Source organism: Prionailurus viverrinus, chromosome B4, assembly GCF_022837055.1.
Source record: "Prionailurus viverrinus isolate Anna chromosome B4, UM_Priviv_1.0, whole genome shotgun sequence".
Lineage (NCBI taxonomy): Eukaryota > Metazoa > Chordata > Mammalia > Carnivora > Felidae > Prionailurus > Prionailurus viverrinus.
Genome location: NC_062567.1, coordinates 1,609,848 through 1,633,782, shown reverse-complemented (window position 1 = coordinate 1,633,782; position 23,935 = coordinate 1,609,848). Strand labels below are relative to the sequence as shown.

General features: G+C 47.7%; 2 protein-coding genes across 2 annotated transcripts in view; one reads left to right on the top strand and one right to left on the bottom strand.

Annotated features, from left to right (window-relative positions):
- Window positions 1–5,314: 5,314 nt before the first annotated feature.
- UCN3 (urocortin 3) lies at window positions 5,315–10,273 on the bottom strand. The gene is made up of 2 exons (XM_047864934.1): window positions 10,252–10,273; window positions 5,315–5,824 (listed from the first exon to the last, which is right to left on the bottom strand). Exon 2 carries the CDS (start codon window positions 5,816–5,818, stop codon window positions 5,315–5,317), a length of 504 nt encoding a protein of 167 aa, XP_047720890.1. The 5' UTR covers window positions 5,819–5,824; window positions 10,252–10,273.
- A 1,185-nt stretch (window positions 10,274–11,458) lies between these two features.
- LOC125169528 (prostaglandin F synthase 1-like) overlaps window positions 11,459–23,935 on the top strand; it is an 86,185-nt gene continuing 73,708 nt past the window's right edge. Inside the window, exon 1 of the mRNA XM_047864931.1 lies at window positions 11,459–11,583. The gene's annotated coding sequence lies outside the window, so the exon portion shown is untranslated. The remainder of the gene's footprint in view (window positions 11,584–23,935) is intronic.

The window sequence follows — 23,935 nt, the reverse complement described above, 5'->3', positions numbered from 1 at the left end:
AGCAGAGTCATAGGCAACTACCTGGCAGGGGTGGCAGGTCAAGGTTGATTTGGGGTTTGTTTCTGATGCAGGCAAAGTAAAGTGGGTTTGTGTGCCAATGTGAGTGGTGCGGTGGGGGAGGTAACGCGGATGATGTGGGGGAAAGAAGCGGAAGTTGTCGGATCAAGGAGGCAAAAGGGGATGGGAGCTTCATGCGTGACACAGGATTGTCCCTGACACGGGGGCACGGGTGGTGCATCCAACTTAGAGAAGAAGGCAGAGTGTGTGAATAGTGTCGCTCTGGGTAGGTGAATGTGGTGATGGGATTTGTGAAATTCTGCTTCAGAAGCATCTGATTTTCTTACTGACATGAAAAGCAAGGTCACCAGCTGAGGTTGGATACGGGGAGGAGATAGTTGAGGTTTGAGGAGAGAAGAAGACGAGTGGGAGCCTAAGGGAACGCGACGTCCTCATGACGCAGCAGGAAGAGCTCGCCAGGATTGTAAAGTGACACCACTGACCGTGTGTGCGCACGTGCGTGTGTGTGTGTGTGTGTGTGTGTGTGTGTGTGTGTGTGTTTGAAGCATCGTTCAGCTTCGGGTGCAGCGGCAGAGTAGTGGAGTGTTCGAATTCACCAGGGTTTAATCAATAAGGCAAAGCAAAAGCAGAGCACGGGAATTGCAGGTGTCCACAAGGGAACCATGATTGGTCACAGCATTTACACTGGCAAAGGGTGAAGAGAAGTTTTGAGGACTGATGGATTATTATTGGTCTCAGTGTGGCTGGAAGATGGTTGGGGTTGGCATCCTGGAAAGAGCAAGCTGGGAAGATAGGAGGGGTGGTCAGACAGCTTGGGATTCAATGACTAAGTCGTTAAGGGGAGCAGAAGCGACACCCAGGAAGCTGGATGGGTCCTCGAACGTGTGTTGAAATCGTGAAGGCGGGAGTGGTGTCAGAGAGACTGATGAGCTAAAATGATCAGGAAATGAGGTGCACTGACCCAGGTGTTGGTGAATGGTAGCAATAGTGGAGGGCAGTGAGTGGGGTGATCATCTGATGACCAAAGTCCAGGGGGGGGGAGCAATGGCTTAGGGAGGAAGCAGGGAGAATTATTTCCTGGGACGAAACGTGTATCTTTTTTTTTTTTTTTTTAAATTTTTTTTTTTCAACGTTTATTTATTTTTGGGACAGAGAGAGACAGAGCATGAACGGGGGAGGGGCAGAGAGAGAGGGAGACACAGAATCGGAAACAGGGTCCAGGCTCCGAGCCATCAGCCCAGAGCCTGACGCGGGGCTCGAACTCACGGACCGCAAGATCGTGACCTGGCTGAAGTCGGACGCTTAACCGACTGCGCCACCCAGGCGCCCCGAAACGTGTATCTTTAAGAAAACACTGTGTCATCACATAGACTCGAGGTTTCCTTCCAAGATACTTTTTTTTTGTCTTTTGCCTTCTCGGCTTACTGAGGCTTCTTAGTGACATCCACCAGGCTGTGGCAGGTTCTAACCAACGTGCTCAACCCTGGGGATAGTGGATGATGGGAACTTCAGTCGTTAAAGAACAAGGTGGGATCATTATTTGTACCCTTGAAACTAATATAATGACATCATGGGGTATGTCGATTATACTCAATACATTTTTTTTTAAAGAAGAAATTGTTCCATAGCCCATACGTAGATTAATGTCAGATTGAACTTCATCTCTAATTCTTTCTTTTTTTTTTAAGTTTATTTATTTATTTTGAGAGAGAGATAGCAAGAGCAACGGAGGGGCAGAGAGAGAGGGAGAGAAAAGGAATCCCAAGCAGGCTGTGTACCATCAGCACAGAGCCAGATGCAGGCCTTGAACTCATGAACCGTGAGATCATGACCTGAGCCAAAATCAAGAGTCAGTTACTCAACCGACTGAGCTACCCAGGTGGCCTCATCCATAATCCAATGGTAGCTAGTAGCTATACCATTGGACCAGATTTCGTATTTCTTTGGCTCCTAATATATGTAACTCTCTTTTTAGCTTAATACTACGTACTTGTGAACTTGTACATCTCCCATTTCTTAGAATTATATAAAACACTGGATTCTGGGTAGCACTCAGCTTTCCCTGATTATTTTTGGTCACAGCTTCCAAAGTCATTCCACTGTCACAAAGCAGGCCCCTTTGCTGGCTGTTGGTGGTTGTTTTCAGATTTCTTGCGAGGTAAAACATTTAGAAGCCACATCATCCATTCGCTGGTCTTGTCTCCTTTGAGGAGTTTCACTTGACTTTTGAGCCTTCTTTTGTTTTATTATTTTTTTTATAATTTTTTTTAATGTTTATTTTTGAGAGAGAGAGAGCACAAGCAGGGGAGGGGCAGAGAGAGAGGGAGACCCAGAATCTGAAGCAGGCTCCAGGCTCTGAGCTGTCAGCACAGAGCCCAACGTGGGGTTTGAACTCACGAACCGCGAGATCATGACCTGAGCCGAAGTCAGACGCTTAAGTGACTGAGCCACCCCCGCGTCCCAAGGCTTGTTTTATTTTCAAAAGAGAGTTTTGGAGTGCCTGGGTGGCTCAGTCAGTTAAGCGTCCGACTTCGGCTCAGGTCATGATCTCGCAGTTCGTGAGTTCAAACCCCACGTCGGGCTCTGTGCTGACAGCTCAGAGCCTGGAGCCTGCTTCGGATTCTGTGTCTCCCTCTCTCTCTGCCCCTCCCCCACTCACACGCTATCAAAAATAAATAGAGGATAAAATAAATAAAAAAAGAGTTTCAACTACTTTTTCAAGGGAGCTCAAACCAACACGAAGAATCTGGCGGAAATTGTGTTGAGAATTTTCACTGATGTGAACTCATCGTTCTCACCCCGTAAAACTACTTCCAAATTTTTCCTGTGAACCTCGTACACCTTTGCATTCCCCACAACTTTTTCTAAATCTTTTCTGTGATGTGATTTGCTTTCCTGATCATGAGGAATCGATACTAGTGATGCATGAGTCGTACTGATCCTTGACAAGGAAAGATCACCCATCCCTGTGGTATTATCCATCCCACAGTCTCTCTGTGGATATAGCCAAAGCATTGTTATAATTATGATCGTTATTTTCATTTAAATCCACTTCAGAGGAGGGGCCTCGGTGCTAACTCTTCTGATCATTAGAAAGTCCGTTGACCTTTATAGGATAACTTACCGTCTTTATTTTCTGGTTTTTAAAAAATGTATTTCTACAAAGTTCTGTCAAAGGTGGCAGGTGGAGCGGTGGCCATCTGTGGGTGTGGCTGTTGGCTTTCTAGCATGTGACCGTGAACCTCGCTCTGGCTGGGGCTGCACTCAGGTCAGAGGCTCCGCCTCGGGAGCTCAGACAGAGAATGCTGGACACGCTCCTGCACAAACCCGCCCTGTCCCACTGTCGCTGGGGCGGGTTTTGGCAAATTTCTAGTCGGTTAACTGCACTTATGCTCACATTTAACTCCTGGGGAAGGCTCAGAACGCACCTGCTGGGGACGTAATAATCCCAAATCCGAGTGAATGCCTGTGCTGCTTCCCGGTGGCTTGCACGCCCGTGGGTTGCTGAGGTTCGCGCCAGCTTTGTGAGGCAGGGGCTTGGTTGGCGTCTTTATGCCCCCGCTGCGTGGGAAGGGTCAGCTATGCATGCAGGGGCAAGTGGAGGCATCGTGGCCGCTTCCCAGCCAGGGAAACTTGGGCAGGTGCCCTCGCTCCTCCAAGCCTCTGTCTTCCCGCCCCCCCCCCAAAGGTAAATTTTAGCTTTACCAGGTGGTGGTATATTTACAAAAAGAGAAAAAGCACTCTGGTTTTTGCAAGGACCTGTGTCTTTACCACCCTCTTGATCGGAGCTTTTGTAATGCATCTACTATGATTTAAAAAAAAAAACAAACAAATCGGGTCCAGACAAGAGCCAGCAGTGACACTGAGCCTGCCTGCATTGTGATGCCAGCTCCAGCTTTTTTTTTTTTTTTAATTTTTAATTTTTAAATATTTACTTAATTTGGGGAGAGAGAGAGTGGGGGAAGGGCAGAGAGAGAGGGAGACACAGAATCCAAAGCAGGTTCCAGGCTCCCAGCTGTCAGCACAGAGCCTGATGTGGGGCTTGGCTTGAACTCACAACCCGGGCGATCATGACCAGATCCGAAGTCAGACGCCCAACCCACTGAGCCACCGGGCGCCCTACCGCTCCAACTTTTATGTTGTAGTTTTAGGTTGTTCGTGAAACTAAAAATGTGGCCCCCTGCTTGATTTTTTCATCAGCCAAGTTCGTCCCGTTTCCTGTCCTTTTGTGTGAACAGAATATGCATTATCAGACCAAAAATAAATAAAGTGCAAATTTAAAAATCCTCAAAATGGAGAAAATAATATCTACCTTAAAATATACTTGTGAGAAATCGATGAGATCACGTTCATGAAGCAGGGTTCCCGGGGCATCGGCACGGGGAGTGGAAGGATTTGCTCGGGGCCACGGAGTGAGGAGACCCTAAACTCCCATGTGGGTATTCTGAGTCTCGGGCTACGATTCTTTCTGCTCTGCCATGGGGCTTTTCCAGGATGGAAAGAGTCAGCTGGACTCTTACTGCGGGTCTGATAAACACCTGCTAACGGCCTAGCGGCCCCATGCCCAGCCATGGAGGCGTTTGGGGTGTCATGAAAGCTCTCTCCCCAGCAACCCCGTGCCCATTCTAGAGCAGATGCCAGGTGGTGCCTCTTGGGTAGGAGCAGACCCCGGAGACGGCTCTAGCTTGAGCCACGGCTGGCAGGGTCCTGCCGGCTTGGCCTTTCCAAGCCCTTCTTTACCCCCTCCTAGGACCACCAAAAACCACTCTGTCCCCGGAGAGATGGGGAATGGACTCATCAGCTACCTCCCTCATTCACCTCCCCTTTTGCACGCTCAGAGGTGTGAAGGCCGCTGGCTGAAGGAAGAGGAACTCAAGCCAGCCCAGGGTTGCAGAAACCATTGGTTTTAATGGGGGAGAGAGGGAAGGGAAGGGGCCCTAAGTCAGGACGGTGAGCGGTGCGACGCCTCTCCTGGCTGGGCTGGTGTGCGGGGCGTGGAGGAGGAGCGTGGAAGAGCGGGACCTCAGGACCTTTGTCTCCCGTCACGGGGAAGGAGGAAGGAGAGTTCAAATGTAGGGAGAGGGGTTACGGGCCTCCCGTCTGTGCAGGGTGGCAGTGCCGTTCTTCTGTGTCTGTGTGCAGGGGAGGAGGGAGCTGGCTGGGGGCGGAGGAGGAGCGGAGGGGGCGAGCAGTGAAGCCGCGTGGAGAGCTGGACCCATCCCTCAGTATACGGAGCAGCTGGCCCGACCTCCGCCCCTGCCCTTAACCGTGCGCTTCCTCCCGCCGGCCTCTGCTCCTACTTCTTCCGGCCAATCTGTGCCATCAGGTGCGCGTTGGCAGCCGCCTTGGCCTGCAAGTTCTTGGCCTTGGCGATGTTGAAGAGGATGTTCATGATGTTGGTGGGGACGTCGAGGGACAGAGTGAACTTGGTGCGCCGATCGCTCTTGGCCTTGTCCTGGGACGGCCTTCCCCTGGGCTGCGCCGGGGACAGGTGTTTGTACCGGCCACTTCTGGCCCCGCCACCACCCCCGGAGCTGGGGAAGGTCCTCTTCTTCTTGTCCTCGTCCTCCTGCACCCGCTCCTCGTCCTCTCCTGAGGATGGGTCTTGGCTGGGCAGGTAGAGGAAGCTTCTCTTGCTCAGCAGCGGTGCGTCCCCCAGCGGGCTCTGCTTGGCCTCCGGCAGGGCTGTGTTGATACAGCTGACCAAGGACTTGGCTTTGTAGAACTTCTGGGGGAGGCCTGGCCTGGGGGCCCCCGGGAGCAGCAGCAGCAGCAGCAGGAAGTGGGCTGGCTTCAGCATCTCTCCCTGGAGTAGAAAACAGGAACGTGGGGCAGGGGTGTGAGAAAGGCTTGAAGCTCTGAAGGGCAGGGTTGAACATTCACTAGGGCTTGGTTACTACTCACCAGTGGTTCTCCGAGTATGATCTCCAGACCAGCATCATCACCGGGATATTCGTTAGAAATGCAAACGATTCTCAAGTCTTGCCCCAGAACTGCTAGATCAGAAAGTCTGGCGCCAGCCCCGTGGGTTGGAATAAACCCTTCAGGTGATTTCTGATGGCTCAGAGTACGATCTCACGGGTCATGAGTTCGAGCCCCGCGTTGGGCTCGGTGCTGACAGCATGGACCCCACTCAGGATTCTCTCTCTCCCTCTCTCTCTCTCTCCCCCTCACCCCCCTCAAAAATAAATAAATAAACACTTAAAATTTTAAAAAGAAAGGAAAGGAAAAAAAAACCCCTATATTTAGTGTATGGAGCAGGTGAGGCAATGGAAGTGTCCAGCTCAGGGGCCCTCCTGTAACCCGGACTGTTCTGGACTGAAGCCATCATGGTGGTTGGGCCCCTGAGCAACAGTGCTGGGTGAGAACTTAAGCTGCTTTCTCCGGCAGCGGAGAAGGGCTCGTGCGGGGCCGTTCCCGCCCTCTGCCCAGCCTCCTGTGCAACAATAGCTCACAGCGTGTCGGAAGGCGATCAGAATTTGGGTTGTGTGTGGTCACCGTGCCTTAGGAACATGGTGAAGTGGGTAGAATTTACCTCCTGTGTCCTAGCACCAAGCCCAGCCCACACCCCGGCCCCCGTGGCCTCGCCTGGCCGCACTCTCTCCAGCTCTGAAGTAAGGACAGGAGGTTCCTTTCCTCTACCGTCACCTTCATGCGTGAGAAAGAGACGCGAAGTCAAGGGGTGGGGTTTCATCTACTCACCCCCAGAGGAAGGGCTTCTGGCCATCCTGCACACCCGATGTGCTGATACCCGTACGTACTCCCGTATGCACTGCTGGACCATCCCAGGAAGCGCAAAGAGTAAAAGGCTGCCCTCTTCACTTTGGTTGCTTGACCTGAACTTGGAGTTTCTTTTCTTTCTTTTTTGTTAAATGTTTATTTATTTATTTTTGGGAGACAGAGAGAGAGAGAGAGGCAGACAGAGAATCCCAAGGAGGCTCCGCACTGTCAGTGCAGAGCCCAACGTGGGGCTGAAACTCACCAACCATGCGATCGTGACCTGAGCCGCAATCAAGAGTCAGATGCTTAAGCGACTGAGCCACCCACGTGCCCCTGGAGTTTATTTTCTGTCTAAGACATCCTTGGCTCCCATAAAAGGAAGCAAGAAAGATGTGGTTAACTATGGAACTTTGGGGGGACTGCTGTCATTAAGGTAGTTTTTAGTAAGTAAGAAAAGTTGGATAAATAAATCAACACGGGGGTCCTTCTGGGCATCGAGAAGTGCTAGGCTAGCATACGATCATTCCATTTTCTGTGGTTACAGGCAGAGGTGAGAGGGGCTGGCAGTCCCATGCTGAGTTCTAGCCTCAACTCTGCAAATCATTGTCACCATGACCTTGAGCAGGTCATTTCCCAGAAAATGAGTGGGAATGAGTGAACGCACTCCCACTTCCCGACTTCTTTACTCTGTGAATGGACGAGGCTAGAACAGACCCTTAAATACCTGAGCCTTGTTCTGTCTCTAAAGGAGAATCTTGTAAGCCCTCGCTCTCTCACTTACCCTAGACACACACACACTGACCTGGCAAGTTTTCTCTAGAAGCCTGCTGTTTTCTCACACACTCCACATTGCACCTACTGCCTTCTTCTTCTTCTTCCCCCCCCCCCTTCTTAAGAGACCAGGCTGCTTTATTTGTTTGTTCATTTCTTTTTAAATCATAAAAATGTTGAGTTTATCAAAACAGTTATGAAAAAAACAAACAAACCGTGATCCTTTATAAAATCCCAGTGCATGAACTAGCTACATCTGGGCATGTACGTGGCGGTGTGCGGTGAAGTCAACACAGACTTGGGAGTTAGAGAGACACAGGTTCCAATCCACCTCGTCCTGGTTTGCCTGAGGACCGTGGGCAGATTGTTGAACCCCGGTGCATTTCAATTTCCTCATCTGATACATGGCGATAGCAATGATTGCCTCATAAAGCTTGTGTGGAAGATTAAATTGAGGCAGATTAGCTCTTGCTGTAGCCAGATACTTAGTAGAGGAGACTGTTTACACATAAATGATCTCCGGGTCCTAATAGGATAAGATTCAGTTCACGCACGACCATTTCAGAAGTGATATCCATATCTATATATTTCTATCTCTATCTGTCTACACCTACATCCACACATGCCAGCTGATTTGAGCCAGTAATTTGATCCTGCAGACCGCTATTTTTATTGTGGTATATTTCTGGCTTTTAGTTTTTGGTTGTTATACCACTCTCTCCATCCTAGCCCCGCGGCCTCCTCTTGCCTTGAACGCAATCTAGGCGCCATCGGTAGGTTTGGGATGAGGCATCTCTAACACCCTCGTAGAGGACACTGATGCTGCGGGTCCCTGGGCCATGTGGTGAGAACCAGCTTTCTTGGTGTCCTGGTCCTCCCGGGCGCTCCTTAGAATTGCACGCCAAACGCCCAGAGAACTTTTTCCGGGGGGTGTAATGTGTTCGATAAGCAGACTTTCGGCTTTGTCGTTTACTGAGGGTCCAGTTCGTTCTTCTGGGTAAACATCGTACAGAATCGTGGCATTAGCCGCCCTGCACCTTGCAGGCGCCTTAAGGCTTTGGAGCAGTTTCTAAAGGCTTGTAAGACCGACAGGATTTAAAGACTCAAAAGCCAGTTCACAGAGAAAGGGGTGACGCTGGAAGGGAAGCTGTAGAGAGAGCTTTGTTTGGGGTCGGCAGGAGAGAAGCTCTCCACAGGGAAGAGCCCTCCTTCGCTCCCCAGTAACATCTGATTCCTTAGCAAGTCTCCCCTCTTAACGCTCCCCAGAATCCTTTGCCACCGCCCCTGGTGACACAACACACAGGTTCAAGATCTCCCTGCCACCTGCTGTGAAAACAGCACTGCCCCTGGAGTTAGATTCTAGGGGACAAAGCTCTACCTCTGTGTTTTTCTGGATCATTCTGTCGGGATCTAGCAGTACTTTTCTAGGTGCTTCTCAGAGATGTCCCAGAGTCACGCCTGGGGACATGAGGCAGTGAGGGCCCTGTGAGAGCAGAGCACCCCCAGGGGGAGGGGACCCCAGGGCAACAAAGACCGGAGCTGAAGCCAGAGGCAAACGCACCGGTGGCCCCGTGCTGACCCCTTCTCCAGCCCCCTCCTCCAGCCCCTTTCTGCAGCCCCCTTCTCCAGCCCCTTCTCCAGCCCCTTCTCCAGCTGTGAGGAAGGCAGAATGACTCCCCATCCCACCCCATCCATCTGCAAACCCTGACAAGGAGTTGAATTTAAGAAACATTTCCTAAAACGGTGGCTGTGGCATCTAGGGGAACTTGATGTGTTCCAGCAGGTGTTATGGTAATGCGCGCTTCTCCTCTGGGAGAAGAGGTCTCCTAGGGGAGACCCTTACGAGTGTGGGTCACACCGATTCCCACAGACGTCCAAGCAATTCACCCTTAGAGGGGCTGTGAGGGCTTCTACTCGGGGCAGCCGGGAGAAGAGCAGTTGTAGATAACACGTCCCTGACAGTATTCTCATTCATCTTGTTTAATCCGTTCTCAGAACTGTGTGGGGGTGGGGGTGGGGGTGGGTCGGTGTACGCTCGATTGCCGTGTTTGAGGAGAAAGTCACAAACAGCATTTCTCAGAGAACTTGGACATTAACTGGGGACATCAAACACCCATCCTCATGTTTCCTCCCCCTCACAGGTGGCACCAAGTCATTACAGACATCTGTCCCCTTCCTCTAGTGTCCCGGCTTGGCAAGGGAGAAAGGACTCCAGGCTTTGAAGGCAAGGGGCCCGGGTTCAAAATCACCCTCATGCTCTCACTTGCCCGGGGTGACTCACTTAGCCTCTCGGTCTCCACATCCTCCACGTCTCCAGGCAGGAGACGTCGCCTGCCTGGCAGGTGTGCAGAGAGGAAGCAGGACGCACAGCAGCCCCTGCTCCTGCAGCCCGTGGGGAGTTACAGCCCCCAGTTGCTATTCCCAACCATCTCCCCACTTGTAAACACGATTTTCTTGTTCACGGCTGAACCCTGTTCAGAAAAATACACTTGCAAGAACCCGTTCTGCCTCCAATCTGTTACCTTTGCCAAGCAGGTCTCTCTGGGCCAAAAAGGGAGGGCAGATTTCTCCTCACCTAAAGCGCAGACGGTGCTGTTGAGCACCGGGCTGCCTGGGGCTGGCGCCCAGGGACACCTGCAGCCTTGGTCTCTCGCCCCCGTCCAGTGCCCGGCACCTCCTGCCTCGTGTAGGGCCAATAAGCTCACTCGTCCCTCATGGACATGTCCCCAGCCGAAATCTTACCTGTGAGTGGCCTTCCCTCCGCAGTGGAAATGCTCAGTGAGGGGGGCAGCCGCTTCAGGACCAGGAGATCTGCCCCACAAACATCCCCCCTGAACTTCTGTCCCGGCTGGGGTCACTGCTCTTTCTTTCCTTGTATTGTTCCCAAGTGGGCCGTGATCGTCCCTCTCTATGGAAACCACTCCACTCCCTCGTGCATATATATATAAAAGTGACAGATCACGGGGTGGGTTGTAATTCCAGACGTGGTGTCTACACTGGGACGCGATTTCATTTAAAATACGACCGAACCAGCTGTCCGCGTCATGGAGATGACAGGCACTCTGTATCCTTGACCCCTCCCACACACCTTCCACCGGTCCTCCCCCTTCCCACTTCCCCTCCTGCCCTAGCAACGTGCTCATTGATAAAAAGAAGGAAAAAAAAATACTCTGTTAAATTGAGAACAGCTCCTTTGAAGAGTTTTATCAGGGATCTTAGTTCTTCCTGATTTCAGCCTTCCTTGCATCCTTGTCAGGCTGCCCCTCCTTTTGGAAATCTGGATGCAGGACCGGCTCTGAAAGCAGACAAAGTGACGTGAAGTTCATCTTTTCACTTGTAGTTCTGGTGGGTTCTGAGACGCACTGTTATCTCTGGTGACTCACAGAGCTTTCTAAGTTTGTGTCCATCAAAGGGCACATCGGGAGACGGGCACAGTGTGCCTAGAGCTTCTGAGGGGAAATCATTTGAATTTTACCCATTTTTTTTTTCATCTGTTCATCCAACACTTTTGAGCATCTGCTATCCTAGCAGTTATTGGCAGGAGCCTGAGGAACTGGAAGAAGTCGAGAACCCTGTTCTTACAGGCATCACAGTAGAGACAGATATGTAAAAACAGCCTAATCTCAGCATGGCCAATACCATAGTACTGAAGGGAGCATGCCTGTGCTGGAGACTCGACACAGGTAACTCACACAAAGAGAGGAGGGCAGAGGTTCAGACAGGAAGGAGGTTTGGGAGGGAGAGAGCCTGCGAAGAGAGGCTGGGAGGCAGGCAGGCAGGTGCTGAGTCAGGAGGCTGGCTTCACCCTGGGAGGTAAGGAACACCCAGGCGAGAGGCTTTCGATTTCATTCCAAATGTATCAGCAAAGATATGGGGACCTGTAGGCAGGTAACCTCCTTGTTTCACAGGTAAGGACACCGAGGACAGAGTCACGGTGAGCATCTGAGTCTCATGTGGGCTGAACCATTTGGAAGGGCCATGCAAGACCCAGGCTGTGTCCGGACCTCTGGATAAGACCACACCTTCCCCTCCTAGACGGGCATTCCCGCCTCCTGAAGTTCTTCTAGACGAAAGGTAAGTGGACTTCTGGAACTATCCAAACGTTTTAATGCTCACGGATATTTTGTGGCACAAAAGGAAAGCCCTTGTGGGGAAGAAAGCCAAACCCTCCACAGCCTCAGCCTTGGTTGTAGACACGTAGAATTGGACCTCACTCGGTTCCTGCTTCTGGAGCTGCCTGGCTGGGCTTCTCCTGAGATCAGCAGCGACGTGAAACTAGAGATCTGAATCCAACTCATTCATTCACTTGTCCGTTCGTTCATATATTCGTCTTCGGGAGAGATCTTATTTCTCCCCATTTCAGATAATTAGGCAGTAATGGAATTTGTGTAGGCTGAGGGGTAGACAGTTGGAAGCCTGAGTTTAACCCCCCTTTCTGCCCTTCTGAGCTCTGGGATACCAGAGAAGCAGTCTTGTGAAGAAGATACCAAACACTGCTACCCCGAGAGCCGTGGGGATTCTTAGCCTGGGCACTATTGACATTTTGAGCTAGATGATGTTGTGGGGGCCGTCCTGAGCCTTGTAAGATGTTTGCAGTATCCCTCTACCTTTGAGACTTCAGAGCATACCCTCTCTTGACCAGCTGTGACAACCAAAACTGTCCCCAGCTATGTACCCCAGGGGCAAAATGACCCCCATCTGAGAACCACGGCCAAGAATATGGGATTTAGAAGGAGATGCAATGAACATTGGCTGCTTCTTCTTCATATTCTTCTTCTTCTCCTTCTCCTCTTCCTCCTCCTCCTTTTTTCTGCCCATCTGCTCTCTCTTCTCAACTTCCTGCAAAATCTCTCCACCTGAGACCAAAGCCGCAGAAGCCCGTGGAGCCTCTTGGTGTCAGCGGCTAGTGGCCGTCCTTGAGCGCACCATCCCCTCTCCAAACAGACGTGGGCCCATAGGTTCCCCCTGGCCCATCTGGGTTGGCTTTGGGGTTGGCTGATTGCTCCTGTGAACTCTCAGCCTGGGACTAAGAGTGTCCCATGTGGGGTCCACGTAGCCCTGAGCGGTGGCTGAGCATGTTGTCCTAAAGATGCTTTTCTTAGAGCAGTCTATTTGCTGTACAACTGCAACAATGCTTCTGACTGCATCTGCTGGAGGCTTGGAGAGAGCCTTGGACAGAAAAAAAGCCAACTGGTGAGCAAAAGCCCCCAGGGTGTCCTTTCTAGCAAACAGTGGTTTCCCTTCGGTCCCTCTGCTAGAGGCCACGCGTGGCTCTGTGCTATGCTTGAGCTTTTCTCTGGCCTTGGTGAGCTATTAGTATCTCCCATGAATTCAGCAACAGAATGTTGTTTAGGGGTATAAATCCTCTACCATGTGGAGGCCTGAGTGGAAAGAAAATGCTGATCGTTTTCATATTCGAATAGAAATGCCTTATACTGGGGCACCTGGGTGGCTCCGTCAGGTGTCCGACTTCGGCTCAGGTCATGACCTCAATGGTTCATGAGTTCGAGCCCCGCGTCGGGCTCTGTGCTGACAGCTCAGAGCCTGGAGCCTGCTTCGGATTCTGTGTCCCGCTCTCTCTCTGCCCCACCCCGGCTTGTGATCTGTCTCTCACTGTCATTCAGAAATGAATAAGCCTTAAAAGAAATTAAAAAAAAAACAACAAGAAATGCCTTATATTTATAAAGCTCATTTCTCCAAAGTGCTCAGAGCGGTTACATAGAATAGCATAGTTTCTCAATGTCTGTGCTAGGCAGTAAAAGAAAAAGGACAGGAAGAGGAATTAGGGAATTTCCAGAATACTTGATTTACAGGGGAGAGGTTTGACCTTGGCATCAGGAAAGAGCGTTTTCCCTTCTGCCTTGGCTGCCTGCATGGCTGTTTCATAGGGACTGTCACATTCTCTGCTCTTTTGTTTCCCGTTTTATGAAAGGTGGTTAGCGTGCCTTCGCCATTTTCTTAATGAGGTTGATGACAAGATAGCGTTCCTAAGAACTTGATGACGTTTTACAGGAACGCAGAATATTATTGTCAGCCTGACTTTCCAAATCTCCCCTTATTTTTCCTGATTCTCAGTTTTCCTCGACTCCTCAGTGTCTGGCAGGTGTGTGTTAATCTCCCATTGTGTTTGTGAGCTTGTCAATTTCTTCTTGTAAGTCTGTCCCTTTTGGAGTGTTGGGTACATACAAGCGGTCCGTTTCATCATTTTACTGTCAACCAGTTCATGCCAAAGAATGCCTCTTGTCTCGAAGTCTGTTCTGCTTGGGATCAACATAGCTACTCCAGTTTTCTGTTGGATAACATTTGCTTGGTGCATGTTTTCCGGACTTTTCTTTGTCAACATTTTTTTTTTAATTTTTTTTTCAACGTTTATTTATTTGTGGGACAGAGAGAGACAGAGCATGAACGGGCGAGGGGCAGAGAGAGAGGGAGACACAGAATCGGAAACAGGCTCCAGGCTCTGAGCCATCAGCCCAGAGCCTGACACGGGGCTCGAACTCCCGGACCGCGAGATCGTGACCTGGCTGAAGTCGGACGCTTAACCGACTGCGCCACCCAGGCGCCCCTCTTTGTCAACATTTTTATTTTTATTTTTTTGTAAATGGTACATATTTAAATTTTAAAATCTAACCTCATAACCTCTGTAATAACAAGGTCTTTAATACACTTACACTAATAGTGATTACGGGTATATTTGGATTTTTTTCTGCTGTCTTACTTCGGGCTTTCTGTTTGCCCTGGGTTGCCCCCCTTTTATCCTATTCATTTCTGTTTTTCCTTATCTGTGTTCTGCTCAATTAATTCTTCATTTTCATTTTTCCCTCTATTAGTTTATAATGTAAGCATTCAAAGCCACAATGTTTCCTCAAATCACTGCTTTCCCTACATCCCACAAAAACCGAACAGCCCACTTTTAATCTGGTGAAATCATTCTATCTGTTGAGGAGGGGAGACCCTTGCTTTGACCCATGTTTCTTGCAACACACAGGACTGATTTAATTGCGAATGGTTGGTATTTCTGCAATAATGGCCGACTGATCACACGGTGGTCATTTCCAGTCTTTTCTGATGGAGGTTCTGCAGCACCTCCTCCGAGCATCTATCACAAATCATTTTCATTTTGTATCCATTTTGAAACCAGAAGCAGTGGAAACAGGTGGGGAAAGTTCTGGCTCGTCTCCGTATCCAAGCACTGTGGTGATTTGTCAGACGTTTTATGGTCCTCTCTACCGGACTTTTGGTAGCTGGTTGATTTATAGAGCAAAGCTCCTGGGGGCCACAGGCAAGATGCAGGTGCCTCTGTCAAGGCCATGTGGAACAAAGAATCAAAGGCTTTCTGTTTCCCCAAGGAAGGATAGGACACGTGCCTTCTTGGATAGTCTTGTGTACCTGTTCCACTGCTATCTTCCCAAACTCAGTGGTCTGTGGTCTTACTTGGTAGATGAGATAATCAATACCGCCAGATCCACTTAGAGGATATAAGTTTTCTGTCATGACAAGGGAAATGAGACCTCTTCCAAACTTGCACGCAAAGCAATCGAGTGGGCAGCGTGCTCCCAGAGAGAGGTCCAGGTCTGTGCACCCCCCATCTCCGTGGAAGCACAGTCCATAGTGAGGGTGGCCCAGCACCCACCCTTCCTCCAAGTGCGGTAGATGCACCTTTGCCATTTCTTTCCCTTCTAGGGAAAGGGACCCTTTCCTTAGATTTGGAACCTCTGTCTACGTGCCTGCAGGTTAAGCAGGTACAATGCCCCATCAATTAGCTAATCAATGAATGAGGAATAAAACCAGCATATTCCCATCTGCTGTAGATTCGAATCCATTTCCCTTGGCAAGCCCAGGCCTTGGAGCTGGCTGTGGTTAACGCCAAGCTCTTCGCTGATGGTAACTCCTGCTTGAATGGAGCTGCCTTAATGTGTTTCCTCTGTGAGGCACATCACCGCATTCTTGCTCTTAGGGACATGAGACAGCACTTCACATCTACACTTGGGGGCCATTTTAGACAGCAGAATCACCAACAAAAAGCCCAGAAATGCTAAAACGTAGCAGTAAATGTAAAAAGGGCACTCCTTGGCCATATGCGAACTGAATGCAGAAGGCACAGTGTCGCCTTGCTCAACCTTAGATGGGAATGTGTGTGTTGGGTGACTAATTTTTCACCGCTCTGTACAAGCACGTACCTGAATGATCCCGCGTTAATTTTGGAGTGTTTTATATTCTTAATTTTTTTTAATGTTTATTTATTATTGAGAGACAGAGAGAGACAGAGCGTGAGCAGGGGAGGAACAGAGAGAGAGGGAGACACAGAATCCAAAGCAGGCTCCAGCCTCCAAGCTGTCAGTACAGAGCCCAATGCGGGGCTTGAACTCACAAACCACGAGATCATGACCTGAGCCAAAGTCAGACGCCCAACCGACCGAGCCACCCAGGCACTCCTGGAGTGTTTTATATTCTTTTATGAGCTGGTCAGTCAGATGCAACTGTATGAGCAGGCACAGGAAAGATTCAGGGAAACAAAGTTTATTATACCCGAAGGTCCTGCAGGCATGAGGCAAGGCCACCATGCAGGGCCACTTGGGGAAGCACCAGGGTGGTCAGGAGACAGAAGACAGGAGCAAGGAGAGCACTTAGCCACAGACTTTTCTGGGGTTTCTGCAGGAAAAGAAAGACAGAGCAGGGTAAACAGTTTAGGACAGGCTCATGTGAACAATTCAGCAGGCTCCGGGCTGTAGGGCTGTCCCTGAATGCCTGGCTCCTGGCCCTGGGATGACAAAAGCAGAAGAACATCGCCTCCTGGGGCGCACAGGCCACATACAGGGGTCTGGCTCAGGACTGGGCAGTTTGCAGATCACAGGTCTGCAAACATACACACACACACACACACACACAATATACATACACACACACACACACGTATACACACATATATATTCTTTTTTATTTTTTTTTATTTTTTATTTTTATTTTATTTTTATTTTTTTAGAGAGAGACTATGAGTAGGTGAGAGGGGCAGAGAGAGAGGGAGAGAGAGAATCCCAAGCAGACTCCACACTCAGTGCAGAGCCCAACACGGGGCTTGATCCCATGACCCTGGGACCATGACCTGAGCCAAAATCAAGAGTTGGTTGCTCAACCAACTGAGCTACCCAGGCACCCCTACTCTTTTATATATATTATATACATTATAATATATATAATACAATAAGCAAACTGCACTATATCTGTGAATAACAAGGATCCACAGCATGTGGTGAATGAACGAATGAAAACCAGAAGCCAAAAGCATGACTCAAAGTTTTTCTTTGGTAACAAGTTCCCTTTACTTTTTTTGCCTCTCTTCTGGTGTAACAGAAAGAATATAAGAAATATATAAGAAATATAAGAACTTTTGACTTGGGCAACATGGCAGACTGCAAGAACCCAAAACTTCCAACTAGGACCAAAGAGAAATTCTGGATAAAAATACATCATTTAAGGTGCACCTGGGTGGCTCAGTTGGTTAAGTGTCTGACTTTTGATTTCAGCTCAGGTCACGATCCTGGAGTCGTGGGATCCAGCCCCATGTCAGGCTCTGCATGGAGTGTGGAGTCTGCTTGAGATTCTGTCTCTCTCCCTTTGCCCCTTTCCCCACTTGCATCCTCTCTCTCTCTCTCTCTCTCTCTCTCTCAAAAATAAAATTTAAAAAATGCATTTCTGAACTCATAAGGAAGAAGGGGAGTAGGGGAGGGTCCTCCGGCACCAGACAAGGGAACTAAAAATCAAAGTTATAAACACAGAAACATATGCCGCGTTTGCCCCAGGGGAAGATTGCTGGCCATAGGAGTCAGGGACATTGATTTTCACATCTACATGGGATCAGGGGAGAGCGTCTTGGACCTTTGCAGGGTTAGTTGTTAGAACTGAGACCCCCTTCCCCCCATCCCCTGGCAAAAAGCTCTCTATGGGAGCCAAAGATAAATCAGTGTGGAAATGAAAAGAACTTTAAAATGTCTCAAGTATAAAATTGGCTCCTTGTGAGAACTGAATGGCTTGGTGAAATTAAGATATTTGGTTATAATGGTAGAATTCTCCCCCTGGGATTTGAAACATTGTGCTAAATAGTCAACACCTCTGACGGTGTATAATGAGAGTTTCTTAGCATAATCTTTCTGAGAAAACTTGCCCCAGCTCTCTAGCTCTGTACTGTCCCATATGGGAGCCACTAGCCAAGTGTGGCTATGAAGCTCTTGAAATGTGATTAATCTCCATCGAGGTGGCTCTGAGTATAACACAGACTTAGTACAGAAAGGTATCAAGGTCTCCTTAATAATTTTTTATATACTTCTGTGTCAAAATGATAATAGTTTGATGTATTGGGTTAAGTAAAGTATATGATTCAAATTAATTTCACTTAGTTCTTAGTTCTCTTTCCCTTTAAAAATTTGGTTACTGATCATACCCACCACATTGGGTACAGTGATAATTGTACCCAATACAGATATACTTCTGTATCGACACAGATATACTTCTGTGTCGAAATGATAATAGTTTGATGTATTGGGTTAAGTAAAGTATATGATTCAAATTAATTTCACTTAGTTCTTAGTTCTTTTTCCCTTTAAAAATTTGGTTACTGATCATACCCACACACATTGGGTACATGAGATAATGCATGTTAACACCTAGGTCAGCACCTAGCCTAAGAAAGGTGCTTATAAGATGTGAATTTCCTCCATTTCTTCTCGGCAACTGAAATAAAAAGCCTATTAACTGAAGCCAATAATGTCACCATGCATGAGGGGACAAATCTCTTCATACTCTTGTCAGCTTTGAATATTAATGTTACAAAGATGGTTTTCCTGTTTGTTTTAATGCGCTTTTCTTCGTATTAATGAGGCTGAACCTTTTCCCAACACTGTTGGTGGTAGTGTAAACATTTTCTGAAATGATTTTATCAAAAACCTTTAAGAAGTTTATTTACACTTTTATCCAATAATTTCTTTTCTCCAAATAGTTTTCCAAAATAATAGAGATAAGGAGTGAGATGCACGTTTAAGAATCTGGGGTATGCCCAAGAATCTTCACTTTTAAAGATCCTGTTGAAATGGTTAAGTGTCAGTCAAAGTGGAATGTTGTGTCTTCCAGCCAGCGAATGAGAGGCGGGAGACTTAGGAGTGGCCTGGGCACCAGCACCTGCCCCGGGGGGGTGGGGGGGCGGGGGGCAGGGGGTGCTCGGTGCTCCCGTGAGCTGAGGCTGGCTTTCTGGTGCTCCCCTTCTCCTCCACACCCACTCTGCTTCCCACCATCACCTACTCTTAACCTAGTGACAGTTTTGCAAGGGAGACCCTTACTGGGACTATTTGCTATTCTCTCAAACACTCGTTTCATGCCAAGAATCCCCTCTGCCCTCTTTTATGTTTGGGTCTTTGGAAATCAAAGCCAAGAAGACTTCTCACTAATCTGCTCGTCCCGTCCCTCCCCTGAGTAACTGACAATGGGCCAGTCCAGCCAACTGAATAGGAGACAGAGAAAGAATAATATGCTGTTGTGAGGGGAAAAATATGTTTAATATGCCAAAGTATTATCCCACTTCACATATTACCTAGATGTGTGGGAGCAAGACCTTTGCTCAGTAAACTCTCCCTCACTACCTTAGAAACCCCATTTGGCTGTATGTTATTCTATCTGTTTATTTTTTATCTTCTCATATGTGGCTTTCGATAATGTGTGGTACATTAATTAAGTGATTCAGAAAAGTAATTAATACACAATTATACGTATATTAGTAGTTATGTTAAAATATTGTTTTACTGGTAGTAGTCCATGCTTCTTAAAATGAAGGTAACTTGGTCCCTTAAGTCAGTCTTATCCTGTTGCTTCTCTGAGTCCAACAAGACAGCAGAAGCCAACTGTTCTGGGAGTTCAAATGTATGTTGGTAGGAATTATCTATTGCGAAAGAAAGAAAGAAAGAAAGAAAGAAAGAAAGAGGAAAGGGAAGGAAGGAAGGAAGAAAGGAAAAGGAAGGGAAGGGAAGGGAGGAAGGAAGGAAGGAAGGAAGGAAGGAAGGAAGGAAGGAAGGGGAAAGGAAAGGGAAAGGAAGGAAGGAAGGAAGAAACAAAGAGGGAAGGGAAGAAAGAAAGAAAGAAGAAAGGGAAGGGAAGGAAGGAAGAAAGGAAAAGAAAGAAGAAAGAAAGAAAGAAAGAAAGAAAGAAAGAAAGAAAGAGGAAAGGGAAGGGAAGGAAGGAAGAAAGGAAAAGAAAGAAGAAAGAAAGAAAGAAAGAAAGAAAGAAAGAAAGAGGAAAGGGAAGGGAAGGAAGGAAGAAAGGAAAAGAAAGAAGAAAGAAAGAAAGAAAGAAAGAAAGAAAGAAAGAAAGAAAGAGGAAAGGGAAGGGAAGGAAGGAAGAAGGAAAGAAGGAAAGGAAAAGGAAGGGAAGGAAGGAAGGAAGGAAGGAAGAGGAAAGGGAAGGAAAGAAAGAAAGAAAGAAAGAAAGAAAGAAAGAGGAAAGGGAAGGGAAGGAAGGAAGAAGGAAAGAAGGAAAGGAAAAGGAAGGGAAGGAAGGAAGGAAGGAAGAGGAAAGGGAAGGGAAGGAAGGAATAAAAGAAAGAAAGAAAGAAAGAAAGAAAGAAAGAAAGAAAGAAAGAGAAAGAAAAGGGAAGGGAAGGAAGAAAGAAAGGAAAAGAAAGAAGAAAGAAAGAAAGAAAGATCTCATTTGGCTACAGAGTAATGAACCACCTTCCTGTAGCTGTGGTAAAGAATGTATACTGTACTCCACATGACAAATATTGATTGTTTGGACAGTAGAGTGGAAATAATATGGAGAAAATTCTGTCATAGAGGGAAGGTCTTTTAATAGAACCTCTTCACACCCATCCTCTAAGAAAAACATGGGGTGGCCCTAGTGGAGCAGGACTCACAACTGTGTGCTTTACCACAAATTGAAAACCGAAATCAGGGGCACCTTCCTGGGTGGCTGAGTTGGTTAAGCGTCCAACTTCGGCTCAGGTCATGATCTCGCAGTCCGTGGGTTCAAACCCCACATCGGGCTCTGTGCTGATAGCTCAGAGCCTGGAGCCTGCTTCAGATTCTGCGTCTCCCTCTCTCTTTGCCCCTCCGCTGTTCATGCTCTGTCTCTCTCTCTCTTAAAAATGAATAAACATTAAAAAAAATTATTTTAAAGAAAACTGAAATCTAAGGATTACGAACCTGTTTCTACAATGAGTGAAGAAACAAAATAGAGCACCATTTCTATCTGAAAGATGGTCCCTGAATTGCACTACCAATATAAAAATTGTTGCTTGCAAAGGCACTCCCACACATCCCCAATGGGGAGGGTATTTTTCCTTGTCAAGTTGTACAATTACAAATGCTTCAAAATCTGGTGCCCGCATTAAGAGAAGAAAGCTTGAGGTCACAAGATAATGACAACTACAAAACTCATTTGATTTGAGAATACTGCTGACGACACGTATCTGTTGAGAACATCACCAGTTTTCTGTGTTTTCTATTTAAAATGATGATGATCAACTGGAATTTGAATGAGGAGACTGAGTAAGATGATGAAAGACCTGAAAATGTAATGCGAGAGCCAAATAAATGGGGGAAATTTCATCTGAAGAAGCAAAGAGAGAGGAGAGAAATGTTAACTCCTATGGGAAGAGCTTCGTATGGAGGAGGGAGTTTTTTTTTTAATGTGATTCCAGCTGATAGAGCTAGGTTTCGTGAATAAGAATTATTAAGGGACAGAATTTTCTTAGTCTTGAAGCTATTAGACACCCCCCCCCCCACACACACACACACAAACAAAGGTTTCCTGCAAGTGGAAGGGAACACTGATGAAGGATGGAGTTCATCGGCCAGAGAGTGAGGGACGGACACAGAGGTGGAGTTTCAGATTGTTTCCCCCTGCTTTAGCCAGAAGGTCCATTTTCGTCTTGTATACTGGGGTTCTGCACAGAATTTTGTTTAAAACGAAGCTCATCTGATTATAACAAATAGAAGGAAATAAACCCATCCCAAGCCAAGCAACCCTTTCATGCCGCAAGTCGGAAAGTGCCCCCGCTAGACAGGATGGGGTCAATGGAAGCAGAAACATGGCGGGTGCTGGTAAAGCTTGATGGTACCGTTAGTGGCGGTTCTGGTGGTGATGCTGGTGTGTATGTGTACACTTCTGTGTGTGTTTGCATAACTCTTAGGGAAGATCACACTGGAAATCCGTGGCAGAGTGAGGAAACCATGCAAGCCATTTGATTCCTAGGTCTACTTCCTGGCACGTGTTTTAATCTGTTTAATCTGTGAAATCTAGAACAAGGTTGAATTAGCAAAATTATATATATAATATACATAGCAAAAATTAGCATATACATATATGTAGCAAACATTTATGTGTATATAGTTTCTCTATATAAATTATATATTTAATATTAATAAGTTATCGTTCATATTTATAATAAAATGAAATATTATAAATATAGATTAAATATATGTATATATATATATATAAATGAAGCTGAACATTTGAGTATTCACACACATCCACACCCACAATTGCAGTCAATCACATGTACCTGAACAGATATTCTGTTCTTTAGGTATTTTAAGTGCTTTTGTTCCTGTGAACTTTTCTTGAATCATAGTCTACTGGGCCTCAGGAACCTCACAGTCTAGTTCAGTCACTCAGATAGGGTCACACACGGGCCATCGTGAGGGCTCGGGCCTCCTGACACGAATATTTTCCAGGGTCATCTCTGTAGCAAAGCCGGATGATGCTGCATTTCCAGCCACGAGGACGGAACAGAACTTTGCCTTGAGAGTGAGTGATGGTTTTAGATGGGGAGCCTATAATTGAAGATCATATTATGGAAATGAAATAAAAATGAGAGGTTATTAGATATTTACTCAAGAAGACAAGTGTAGGGAGTCAGATCACATTGACATCGCATTTTGTCTCTGGGATCAAGGATGCAGACTGAGTTTTGTTTCATGAGGTCTAAGGCTAGGTTAGAAGGCGGTAATGCCGTGAATAGTTTGCTTCCGATAACATGAAATCCAACAACTCGTTTTATTCGGACATCCCCCAGAACAGGTTTATTGGACGCCTACTAAGCATGTGGGGCACAGGTGCTAAGCACAACAGGACTTAGTACTAAGTGCTCCAGGAGTCTGCTGCTCAAAGCACGGGCCATGGACCGGCAGCCTCAGCATCCCTGGGAGCTTGCTAGACCGATGCAGGAGCTCAGCTCCCACCCCAGACCTAGTAAACCACAACCTGCATTTTAACAAGAGTCTTGGGTAAGAGGAGCCGCTATGGGGAAGCACCCGCAAGTGGCCTCATTGTCGGAATATTTTCATAGATGAGTTGGAGGGACCAGGTGATCGAATGGGAGGTGAGCCTCCCAAGAAGATTTTAAATGACCAGCTTGTTCTTTGTAGAACACAGCTTGCCTTTGCCCCAGTGACAGCTGAGGGGATTAACAGCACTTTGGTCCCATTAGATCTGGAGCTGTGGGAAGGACATCTGTGCTATTTGGCGGGGGGGGGGGGGGGGGGGGGGGGGGGCGGGGGGAGGGCTGGAAGTGGAAGAGTAAAGAAGGAGAGCTTTTCAGTAGTTCATGTAAGACATCCCCGGAAGTAGCTCCTTGGGTCTTGGCGGCAGTGTGACATTGAGGGTCCCTCGTTCTTCAGACAAGGGTGTGACGACTGGATTTGTAGTCTGAGAAAACAGGTTACGTGTATTTGTGGCCATAGCATAGATATTATTTTATATTCTGCCTTTTCCCCCCTACTGATCACCTTTTCAAACACTTAAAAGTCTGCTTCCCTTTGTACTCATTTCTCACTCTTTGTTTCGGGGATAACAACATTCCTCTTTTTTTTATCATTAAAAATTTTTTTATGTTTACTTATTGTTGAGAGAGAGGCAGAATGTGAGCTGGGGAGGGGCGGGGCGAGGGGGAGGGAGTCAAAGAATCCGAAGCAAGCTCTAGGCTCCGAGCTCTCAGCACAGAGCTGGACACAGAGCTCAAACTCACGAACCACAAGATCATGACCTGAGCTGAAATCGGACACATAACCGACTGAGTCACCCGGGCGCCCTGGTAATGACATTCCTATTCCCATTTCACACTCTGTGTGTCAGGCGGATGGCTCCCCGAATGTCACAGCATCCCCCCGGCTCCTCCATGGGAGAGGGAGGTTTGAACAGTCATCTTGGTGAGCAGCAGGTGCTTGCTCAGGAGCCGTGTTTGCAGGCGAGATGGCTGATGCCATCGCGGAAATCTGGGCTGAGCCTGGGCACCTGCTAATGACAACATCACTTCTCTCCCAAGTCTTTCTGCCCCAGCTCAGAAGTGAAAATGAGATTTCCCCAAACAGTAACTCATTGCGCATTCCCAACCGCTCATCTGTTTCCAATCGTCCAAACTCGTTACTGAAGAGATGGCCGGTGT